Here is a 12,450-nt window from a genome sequence, read left to right as displayed (position 1 = left end):
TGTGCCTGACACAATCAGGATAAAAAAAACCAGCCTGGGACAAGGGCTGCTCATTAGAATATAAAACAGTTGGAATATTGAAGCTGTAATTTCAGCAGCTGCTACTGTACAGTTGCCATAACTCCTAAGCATCACCTATCAGTGCACTAACACTCTGCTTCTTCACATCCCAGATCTCATTTCAGTGATAAAAACCATTTGTGGGATCACACCACAAATCAGATGCCTGAAATGATCCAGTATAAAAATAATCCCACAAAACCAGCAACGTTCTTAATCCAAACCATCCCAGGGATGCATTTTGCAATGCAGCTTCTCCAAGAGTTGCCCAAACACAGCAGAGGAACAGACAGACACAAAATCAGAGCTAGGTGTAGGGGAAGGACAGGAACTTTCCAGGACTTCACCTGCAGAGAGCACCTGAGCTGATATAAGCAAAACTTTGCTTTTGCATCAGTAGAGCACCACTGCAAAGGAAGCAAGAAAAACAATTACATTTTGCCACTCACAACTTCACTGAGCATTGACCTTGGCAGATGAAAAATCACTTGGCTGTCAGTACCTGGCAGGCAATAAATCACCATGCTGGTGACTGGCCCAGCACTTGAAGAAAATTGCACTAAATGCTGGGCAAGCCTAATGGTAGCTTTTGATCCCTGTATTTTTAAACACCTCTCCAAAAAAATCTTGAAAGAAATTTTATCTCTTTTCAAGTGAATTTCAAACCAGTGGAATTCAAATAAGCCTGACAACTAACTTAGCATTTTTTTTCTGTCAGACTTATCAGAGCATCATTTATGTTATTTACCTATAAAAAATTAAAAAGACTACAAAAGGGACTCTGAAAGTCCAGCCTTGAATTTGAAAAATAATTAGCTTAGGAGCACCAAACTCTTTTTTTCTCTCCTATACACAAGTTTTCTCAGAAGACCACTTGCAGCATTCCCCACTGACCAGTGTGCTTTCCACAGGCCTGGCCAGCTTCTTCCTAACCCAGTCCTAAAGTGCCAGAGGCAGAAGATGAGGGATCTAATAATCACAGCTACCTGGCAACAATCTCCCTGTCAGCACCAGAAATAAAAATAACCTCACCTACAAGATGATCCTGGTCAAAGTGTTTCCTCCCAGGTGCTATGGAATCATCCTGCAGTCCTTAGGGCAACCTACACAACTCTAACCCAAACAATAAAGGAAATCTTGGAAAGGTTGGAAACATTAAATGTGATTTCATAGGGAAATGTGGGTCGTGAAGGCAAAGGAAAAGTTCAGTGTCAAACCATTGCAGCTCCAAGTCCTTTTCAGCCCAACTGAACCATGAGCTACAACATTTATTCATGCTTTCAGAGAAAGGAGTGTGTTTCTATCTGCTTGGATTACACTACAAACACACACATTAGTGTGCAACACTATCACTGACATTTTAGAAAGCATTTTTAAGAAATTATGATAATCACAGTGCAGGTTTGTATTAATAGTGTACCTCTGCCTGTTCATAGCAATATATTGCCAGGTATTTCAAATAATCCAAGTTAAATAATTATTTCTGCAATGCCACCCAGCCTACTCTCAGTTTTATCAGTCATGGTAAATATCCACAAGGCCAAGAGCTAACAGTGCAGTAAAGAGAACTTGGTCTCCACAGAATTTCACTGTGATTTTTCAGAAGGGTAAGATGTGTCTGCCTTTCATAAATATTCAGTAATGATTTATTGCACATGAAATGTTTAAAGAGTAATTTCCAGCCAGCATGCTCTATTCATTTTCACTTGTGTGAAGCAGCCACCATTTTAAAATGGTGGTATCAGCTGACATAAGCAACTACTTAACACTAACCAAATGCAGTTAGACTCCAAAATTATTTACTATAAGTGATGTCAGATGAATATTATTACCCTCTTAACTCTCTGGGATATCTATTTCAATGCTCATATATAATAAATAATTGCCAGTCACAAATGCTTCTTTTCAGAAATAATCACTGTATCTTTCAGGCTATGCTGATGTAATGGTTTTCATGGCATCTTTTTGATAACAAAAGCTCAAATCTAAGATCTGACCACTCACAATTTCTAAACCAGATTATAAAGCTAAATCCATGCAAGCCCTTAATGAATCAGGATTTTATTTCCAGCACTGCAAAAACTTCAGTTGTGGCCAAGTCTTATCAGCTGCAGTGGCAGAGAGATTACAGAAGATGTGCCATGGATAAGTATGAAGCACTACCAGCTTAAACCAATTACACACTTAGCCCAAAGTTGTCAAACTACAGATGAATGCCAAATGTAATTTCCACCATACTTACCAATTTTAAGGAGAATCATACTGAATAGAGAGCTCTAAGTAATGGAAACTGTGTTTGGGAAAACATATGGTAGAAAGAACATTATTTAGAGCTATGTAAGAGTTTAGTGGTGTGTGACTAAGGAAACCATACTAAATCAAGAATTGCTATTTCTCAATCTTTGGGTTTTTTTTACAAGAAGCCCACAGTTCACACTTGCCTGCTCTGCATCACTAGCAGAGATATCTATTAAATTATTTGCCAGCTGAGAGTCATTTCTTTTACAATAAGAAGCATAGTGAGAGGTAACTACAAAGCAATCCATGGCTGTCCTAATTACTCTTCAGAGGCTGCAAAACATGTGATAAAATGCCTGGTTTGTGATTCACTTCCTCTGGTTTACTTGCTTTGGTGGGGTTAACCTGGAGCTTCTGATGGCTTTCCAGAGTGCTCTTAAAGCATATGAAAAAAAAAAAAAAATCTAGACAGACAATCACTGTACAACTTAAGGCACATAATTAGCAATTATTTCATGCACACTTCACAATAATAATCTGTTACGTGCTAAGGGAAAGAAACATTAATGAGCTACTTCTGGGGCAGCTCTGTGTACCGTGTTTGCATAATAATGAGGCCCAATCTGCTGGACAACACATAAAGGACAAATTAATAAGGTCTTCATTTTTGTCTAATGATGCTTAATACAGTTTTAGCAATCTGCTCAAGACAAAAGACGGGCACTCGGACACAGCCGATTATGCATTCGCGTGGCAGATGAAATCTTTATTAAACAGAATGAGGAATCTGATTACCATGTGATAACAAATATCCAGAGGCTGCAGAGATGACTGTGCCACCTCCTGCAAGCACCCCTCACAACAGCCACTCTTAAGGCTTTACCCAGATTGAGGTCAGACTGGTATTCCCCGTAGGCGCATTAAGAGAAAAGTTTGCCAAATGTGGCAACATGCTGAACAAAACAAGATCCTGTTATATAAAAGCCACTGTCTCAGCAGCTGACTGTCTAATCAGAGCAACAACTCCTTAATAAGTTTAAAAAATTTAGTCCCAGTTGCATCCACCTTTCATCATTTACAAGGCAATTTATTGCATTAGCTGAGCTGGAGCCTTCCTCCCAGTGCGCTGCGTTTGTGGTACCAAAATATTTCCAAAGCTCTGGATGATAAAGTTGTTACCATTCCTGTATATTATATACATATGATATATGTATTATATATATTCCTGTTAAATATTTAGGGTATTTTTAAGGAATACAAACCCCAGTATTAACTTACTTGCCCCCGATTTTGCAGAAAGTCTGAATAAGTTGATGGAGGTTTCTGGGTCAGTGGGAAATACACGATGTAATCTGATTTGTAGAGATGCAGCAGTAAATTTTAAAATCTAATTTTCAATATACATGTATAATTGATTAAGAAAAAAAGTAGGTTAAAAAAAGATTTACAAAATGACATTTGTTAATCACACCTTAGATTGAAGCCATGAAAAGACAGTGTTGCCTCCTTAAATGATCACCCAATCTAGAGGTAAATTACAGATATTCTTTCCACTGATTCTATTTCAAGCTTGCTTTCCCACAGCAATGTGATTTCTATTAAATGAAGAATTCCTTGCCTTCCAGAACCAACTGTACTTGATTTCTAGACACATGACACAGAGTAATTTAAGATGACACATGATACCACATGACAATGTCCATGATTTAATTCAGGGTAGGCAACAGTATCAACTACAATGTTGATTTTATCTCTACAAATGTAATGCTCAAAACCAGCAGGATCCTGTATTCAATATATAACTGGGAGATAAACTGCCCTAATCCCAGTTTCCTCATGTATGTGTTTGCTCAGGTATATGATAGCATTTAATAAAACACCATTTTAACCTCCCCAGACTCATGCTGTAAGTTTTACTTTACATTCCTATATTCCAACTGCAGGAAATCAACAGCCATTTGATTGAAAGCAAGGAGATGACAAAATTAAAGCTGTATTTAATATCATACATCCCTAGGTCCATGCCACCTTTCTCAACAGGTATTTTTCACACAAAGAAGAAGTAAAACAAGAGCAGCTTCCTTCCTCACCCCACAGCTCTCATCTTGTATAATAATGTAGTCAGAAGGCCCCCAATTTACAACAGATTCAAAGCAAAAATGCCAGTTCTGACAATTGTTTTATGAGTCTATTGAAGATGATGGGATTTCCCCCCACCCCTGAGTCTCTCTCTGAAACAAAGCCATGCATTAAGAGATTAGATGTCCCTCTCTCTCTCCTGAAAGCCATCAGCTTTCAGAATGGCTCTCCAAAGCCAGCTGTGGTCTTTTTTAGCCTATGTTGCCCTTCCAAGCCTAGAAGTTTAACAAGATTGAAGATGGAAACAGAATATATATTTAAAAAAAAAATTGGAAAAAACCCATATTTAGAAAAACTGCACCAATTAATAGTGTCTTTCTTGCTAAAAGAAGTTAAATCCACAAGTAGGCTAAGAATACTTGATTCTTTTACACTAATAAACTCACACCACTTGTAAACATAATAGCAGGTGATTATAGTTACACTTGATGCACCTGGTGTGAGTAAGAGCCAGGCCCCCCCTCCTGCCCACCTACAGCATGAATAAAAGTGCTGACAGCATTTGGTTTGCACAGCCAGACATGGGAAGCACCAAAGAAGTGGAAACACAATCTTTCTGATGTCCTGGCAGAGCCCCTTGTTTTAAATGTGCAGAAAAAGAGTGGAGAGAAAACAAAAAATAATTTAATTATACTGCAGAGGATCCCTTTATTTCATAAACTTGCAGTATAAATGCCCTCAGTGTAACATTTAATTATCTTTGATACAAAATGAATGCTGAAATCTTAGTAATAATGTTTGAAATACCTACATTCATGGCATATAACACTACCTAAACTCTGTTCCATCTCCACACAGCCAGACAGTGCATTTCAAATAGCTAACAGAGAGAATAATGTACTCAGGCCAAAATGTAAAGATCCCATTCAAGTTTTGGCAAAGCTTTAGTCTCAAAAATATCTGATTAAATTGCATTATATTTATATGCAGAATATAAGTGAAGAAAAATTCAGGAAAGACCTGTGTGTCCTCAGGTTACCTGCACAGCTCATTCAGGATGGAGCCTCACCCTCTGTCTTTATCTTAAACTAAGGCATGACATAGAGGACAGCAAAGATACACACAGCTTCTTGTTTAGATTTGAAAGAATTCTATAGAGAATTTGGTTTGCTAACCTGTTGGAAATACAATACAGCTAAAAAAGTTTCTTCCTGTTGACTCCTTTAGACCTTGTCCATGCTCACCCACAGGCTCTGCTCAAAATCTGTGAGAGCCACAACCCTCATACAACAACATGTCTGAAAAGTCAAGTCTGACTTGTGCAAATATCTTTTGTCTTGGATTTCCTCTCATGAAAGACACGGATAACTGCTGCTTATTTTCTTATCTTTTTGCTTTTTTTTCATAAGGCACAATGCTGCAGGCACTGCACCAGATTAGGTATAAATTACAAATATATTAAGTGACCTGAAGTTGGGTCTTAACTATGATTTCAGCTCTCTGTGGCACAGATCAGATGAAACATCCACAATTCTTCCAGGTAAAATTTCATTCTACCTTTTTAGAGAAACTGTATTTTAATACTTTCTATACAAACGATTCAGTAATCATTTTAATATAAAAATAAAACTAATTTGACTTACCCATGATTGTACTTTATTACTGAAATGAGTGACCTCAGCTCCTATCAAAGGACACAGAGAAGTCGACTGAATGACACAGCTCCTGCACTGTAAGTAACTGGTCAGAGAATATTCCTTCTCATTCCAAAGAGCATTTAAAGATAAACTGTCATCCAAGTCTTTTAAAAAGAAAGAAAAAGTGCTTTACATAGGCATCAGGAAAGATTTTTAAAAGATCAGAAGTTGTACTTCACATTTCAAAAGGTAATAATCTTATTTTGCCAGCAAGTAACAATGTGCAGGATGCACCTCAGCAGAGCCTGTAACTTCTGAAATTGACTCCCTGTGATGGAAATCATGTCATAAATTGTCATAAATAACCCTAACACCAGAATTGCTCACACTTTAGTACTTTACTTTCAGTCTCTGGCACCTGAATGCTGCTGAAGGGTTACACAGTCCATGTCTGACACCTGGGATGATCTCCTACCCAACACATCCCTCCTCCAGAGCCCCACTTTCACCACTGGGGCTCCAGGTATCAGCCTCCAGTTCACAGACTGGAATTTCTTATGGGAAATGTAAGTGATTCTCTTCTCATGAGCATTTTCTTCCTGATCAGAATGCTATGGAAAGACCCAAGAAGTTTCAGGGGAAAAATCTTACCATTAACTTCCCAAAAGCTCAAAGGTATGGGCTGTAAAGTCTTGTGAATTGCCCAGTAAGGAGAAAATCAGTGTATATAATATATTTTCTTGTCAGTATCTGATTCTCCAATTTCTATAATTTCCAGTATCCTGAAAAAACCCCACTGGTCCAGATGGTTTTGCTGTTTAGCTGCTTTCTAGCCAAACACTATGCCTTGGACAGTTAGGTTCAGCCTAACTGAAGCCTTCAACTTCCTTATCCCATAAAACAGCCAAACTTCCACTCATAATCTTCCTCTGTTATCTAAGGTCAAAGCCATGGTTTACAATTGTCACTAAAATTTTTCAGGATGGCACCATCACTTTTGTGCTTGTTTTACCTCTCAAAAACTGACTGAGGTTTTCAGAAAAATTCCCAATCCTTGGCAAGAGGACACAGAAATACCAGCAGCATTGAAAGATTTGGTAATTTCACTTAAAAAAAAAAATAAATCTTGTTTGCTTTAAGAAGCCAAATAGCTTTCAATAAGCTATGCAAAGGAAAAATGTCCTTGAAGGAGAAACTAAATGGCATTTATTTCATATCCAGTGAAGAATTGTTGGATTTCCTTAAAACTTGAAGAAACTTTAGTGGGAGCAATGGAAAGGTGTGGAAGTTAAAGAACAATGGAGTCAGAATTATTGACTACTAGGAAGAAATAAAAAAAAACCAATGCCAAGACCTTATTGACACAAAAAAGGAAACAGCCAACTGCTACTATGCATGATTTGTGACGTGGTGTTTCCATGTCCCTTGCAAGGAGGAAAGTTCCTAATAAACAATTACAGGTTCAGTGCAGCTTTGAAGATTCTGTGCAACAATTTCATGAAGGACAGGTGAAAAGTCATTTTGGATGCTCATGAATTTGTCTTGGCTTAGAAATGCTTCCATGAAACATAGCTGCAAAACCTGGGCAGTGGTATTTTGGGAAGGAAGAAGCAGTGGGGCAAGAGACTCCAACTGGAGCTCTCTGTGGGAGATTTCACACTTAGGTCAAGAGAGAAAACCATGTTACCACAACCAAAAGCACCTGCAGGAAATGAAAGAAAATAACATGTTGTATTTAAAGCTAAAGGACTTGACATAAGTTAGGTGGGGTTTGTCAGTAAGGTTTACCTTCACTTTTGATTGGCATCTGATAAACCTTCAAAGTTTCTTTAAGATGTCCAAGACTTGCAGCATCTGAGATGACCAACATCATATTATCATCTTCTGAAATGCCATTTAGTTCACACATACAATTATTAATGGATTCTTTGCTTCTTCCACTGGGATTTCTGAAGAGTTTCCAGATTATTTGCAGTTCAATATTACTGTGGCAAGCTTTTCTCAAAATTCCTACAATTTAAGAAGTGGGGTGTAAGACTTTATATATCCCTGGTTTTGAATACAGTACTGTTTGAACACACTGCAAACTTTCCACATTTACAAGATGGTAATTTAGGCCCTGATCCAACACCCACTGAAGACACTGAAAAGACTTCTATTGATGTAAATGGGCCTTATTTAAATTTTTTTAACGTGTCCAAAATTTACTTTTCAACAGATAATTTCCCCCTTGTTATTACTCCCAAATTGACGAGTTTGAATCCATTTTGAATCAAGTCATTTATTTTTCATTTTCTTCCCACTGTAGCAGATTTTTTTCACCTTCATCAATCAACTGACATCTGAGATTCAGTTTAAACAGCATAAAACTTTGCACTGACAACAGGCACCTTGGTAACTGCAGGCACTAAAGTGCCTCAGTGACTCAAAATGTTTTAATTTCATACAGAGGGATTCCATTTCAGACTCTACCCCAAACTGCAAAGATATGATGATGCTGATAAATCAAAGAAATCAACACCTATCCATGACATTATACAAATCTTAAAGGTTTAAGAGTTCCCTAATTTAGAGGCTGCAGGAAACACAACCCTGCACAAGAAACAAGGTTTCTGCTGTGTCTAATGTAAAATTCTCTTCATCTCAACTTCCAGATCATCTGCAGCACCTCCTAAAAATGTGGCTTTCTGGCTTATTACATCCCAAGATGAAGTAGTGAGGCACAGAAAAGCAAATGTCTTCTTACCTTCAGTTTGTATAACCTGGGACCACCAAAATTCCCCACTAAATTCTCCTGGAGGACAATGTTTTGTACATTCTTTCAGTATATTAAAAACCTCTATCTAATTGTTTCTTATTTTCCACTGATAAGACCATTTTGTAATTAGGTCATCAGCACACATGGCCCAGTACCCCAAAGATCCAGGGCATTAAAAAAAACCCAGCAGAGTTGTTAATACCATTATCAGCTTTCAGACTTTCCCAAATCAACACGGGATTTGGAAAAATGGAAAGAAAAAACAGAGAGACAATTTCCAAGAACATCTAATCCACATTTTGTACAATGGGTCACCCAGGGACTGAAAACTACACTAAGTGATGACAAGGTAGGTTACTTGCTGAAGAGTGACAGAGCAATCAGATGGTTTTTCAGTAAAAATTTGATAGGTTCATTAAAACATGCATTAGATTCATAGAGTTCCTGTGCCAAGGTATTAACAAACTTCTCACAGCAACTGGTAGCAAATTAACACCTACCCCTCAGAAGGAACATACACAGCCCAGTGAATGGGCCACTATGCTACAAATAAGTTCCTTCAGCCTCCCAGAATGCCAGGACTAGTTGCCTTCAGTTAACTCTTAACTACCAGTCAGATTCCCACTGTACTTCAAGAAAGGTCAGTGTAACCAGAGCACTGAATCAAGCAACAGAAATATGGCAGAAAGAGGCTACTTCAACTTATTTTCACTGAAAATGAAAGTAAAAATAGATTTTGACATATCTCTTTTATCATCTCCCCTTCTCAGTATTTTCTGCAGGTTTCCAGTGCACTTATCTCCAAGTCATTCATCTAGTTACCATGCCCACTGGAGAAATTAATCAATTATTCTAAAATATCTCTTTAGTATCTAAAACCAGGTCAGTAAAAAGATGGATTCAAAATCTTCTCATTTCCAACCTGAAACAAATGACCAGTTACATAGATCTTACCCTCTGCTTTGGGCAGTATTTCAGCTCCACAAACAATACAATAAAGTCCTTTCTTGCAAGGCTGGTGATCTGTTTCCTTCTAACAAGACAATACACAAATTGATGTAAATACTAGTTTGCATATAGTAACTATGCAGACTGAAGCTTTTAATACAAACATGAAGAGATTTATCAAAACTGTTTCAGAGAAATATTAAATATACTACCTGAAATGCTCAAAGAAATCTATTGGAATAAATTTTAAAAATACAGCTGACAATCAGTTGGGTATTTTGCAAACCAGCCTAGAAAAGACAAGTCCCTAACTCTGGCTGAGTTTGTGTCATGATGCTCTTTGCAAATCCTGCCCTAAACATTCTTCTTAGTCAGAAATCAGAAGCATTTCTTGTAACAGAACAGGAATCACAGCAGTGATGTGTCACAAGCTGCACTCTCTGGGCAGTTCATATCTGTGTTAATAACACTTGGAACCACTCAGCCTTTTGGTTTCCCATGAGACACAAAGCTGTCTGTGGAGAGGGTGAACCCAGGGCAAACCTGGAATAAACTGTTTTGTCTGTATTATTTCACTTAAAATTTAAATAATGAATTATTCTTATTTCCCTTGCACCTTATTCTACAGCCCCTTAAAACAAGGTGGATGATGCACAGGGTACCTTTCTCTCACTGGTGCAGCTGCTTTGCTTAACTGAAGCTTTTCTTCCTCTGCATCTTCTCTGAACTTTCAACCCTTTAATAAAGTCAAGATTTTGTTATTTTAGGCAGGAGAGATCATATCTAGCTATGATATCAAAGTAAGAGAGGAAGGGCCAATAATTTAGCTTTTATAGCTGCTCTCTGTCAAAATCTACAAATACCCACAAACCAACTGATGAGATTATAAAAATTATAAAAGATTATAAAAATCCTACATCTTCACATGAATGTATTATGGAAATGAACAGCCCATTCTTGAAAAATCAGGCATAGTGTGCTTTATTAGAGGAAAATCCTGGCTGTTTTGAGTGCAATAAATGAAAAAAAAAATTAAAATAACTGAAAAGTAGACTGAGGAAGATTTAAAGAGCTTTATGTACAAATTTACATGGTTATGCATTACACAGGAATTGTGTTTGTAGGGCACACAAATGAGTACACATTTTAATATGAATACAGACAGAACCTGGCCAAAAGAAACTGGATCCTCCCACAAAAGGAAACTGTAAAGAAACCTCAATTTTTATATCAAACAGACAGACTTCTCATGATTATTAAATACCAAGGTATTCAAATACTACTATAAAGCTTCTGATAGACATTTTGACAGAAGGAATTAGAGGGAAACAAAGCCCTGAAGAACACATCTGCTTCAATACCTGACTCAATCTATCATATTACTTGATCTGTAAGAGATTCTGTTCTACATATTTAAGTTTTAAAAAGAAAAGCCCTCAAAAATACAGCCAACCATATCTTGATTATATAGGTCAATATTTTGATTATATAGGATTACCCTGATCATTTGATATTATTCAATAGCAGATTGATTACACCTCTGTAAAAGACAAACCTCCTCAGCCTGGAATTACAAGTCAAATGCAACTTGGGCTTCTATTTAGAATTTCCACCCATGATGTCCTGATATCCAATTATGGGTGAAGAATCTTAATTATACCTATAGAAAACTGCAGGTGGCATAACTTCCACAGTGAAAACCAATAAATTGGAGTGAAAAAGTGAGGCTGACAGGAACATGTATTAGATGAGGACTTGAAAGCCACCACTGCTCTACAGGGAGGCTGTACTGGAAAGCTGCTCCCTACCTTTCCCCCAGCTGTCCCTGTGTGCTAGCACTGTTCAACAGGAAAGCTGACACACCTTTATTTCGGGATCTGGAAAGACTGATTTTCCTTGTTTTGTTGTCCATCTCCTCAGAGGCTCCCTGCTCTGCTTCTCTTTCCCAAGTCCTCTCTAGATTAATAATCCCACTATCCTTAGGCCCCTCATTTTCCATTATTCCATGTGAACTCGTGCTTCTGCCATCACCATCCATCTTTTTTTCAGTCAGGGTTTGTGTTTCTGAGGTGCTGATTGCAAAAAGACCAGCAGAGATTATGGGGTTTCCACATTTCACCTGCTGCTCATTTGTGTTACAGGCTGGAACCAGTGGCCTGATTTTTGTTTCCTCTGGTTCCACATCATCATCATAGAGTTCTGGTGTGAAGTAGATACTCTCATCCTCATCCTCAGCTTCTGCAGGCACCTTTAACTTTTCAAGTTCAGATTTCCCTCCTGCTGAAGGAAACTCTCTGCAGGGCTCAACTTGAAGCTGCAGCTCATCAGGATGCTCTTCAACAACTGCAGCCTCAGTATTGACTGAAAAATCTGTTTCCAAACATGGCTCTGGCACACTTTGTTTCTGTTCTGAAATAAATGATGACTGACATTGATTTATGCTATCAGTAGCTTCACTTGGCCTACTCACATTCTTTTGTTTGCTCCTAGCTGTGGGCTTGCAGCTCTTGGCTACAGGCAAATGTGTTGAAGTCAGTGGTTTAAAGGAGCAATGTTCTTTTGTAACACCAGCATCAGTCCAACCATTCTTTTTCTCTCTCTCTACTTTAGTTGCTGGCATTTTGGGTGTGGAGCCCATATCTTTTCTTCTTTGTGTTACATGGGGAGAATGACCCTCTCTGTCAGCTTTCTGGCCACCTGTGAAAAAAAATCACAAAACATTAATTAACT

The 12,450-nt window shown here is 37.9% G+C and overlaps 1 protein-coding gene across 3 annotated transcripts in view; it reads right to left on the bottom strand.

Moving 5' to 3' along the window:
* Positions 1-12,450, bottom strand: part of BRIP1 (BRCA1 interacting DNA helicase 1) — a 98,621-nt gene that overhangs the window by 37,204 nt on the left and 48,967 nt on the right. For 2 of the 3 annotated variants that reach the window (XM_071765031.1, XM_071765033.1), the window contains exons 20-24: positions 11,584-12,417; positions 10,383-10,456; positions 9,727-9,805; positions 7,803-8,024; positions 6,021-6,178 (exon numbers count right to left, since the gene is read on the bottom strand). In XM_071765031.1, the coding sequence (XP_071621132.1) occupies positions 6,021-6,178; positions 7,803-8,024; positions 9,727-9,805; positions 10,383-10,456; positions 11,584-12,417 (1,367 nt within the window). Of the gene's footprint in view, positions 1-6,020; positions 6,179-7,802; positions 8,025-9,726; positions 9,806-10,382; positions 10,457-10,779; positions 12,418-12,450 lie in introns of those variants that run through there. The other variant, XM_071765034.1, reaches the window with a different exon arrangement.

Source organism: Heliangelus exortis, chromosome 21 (assembly GCF_036169615.1).
Source record: "Heliangelus exortis chromosome 21, bHelExo1.hap1, whole genome shotgun sequence".
Taxonomy (NCBI): domain Eukaryota; kingdom Metazoa; phylum Chordata; class Aves; order Apodiformes; family Trochilidae; genus Heliangelus; species Heliangelus exortis.
Note: the sequence above shows the minus strand (reverse complement) of the source record. Positions and strands in the feature narration are given on the sequence as shown.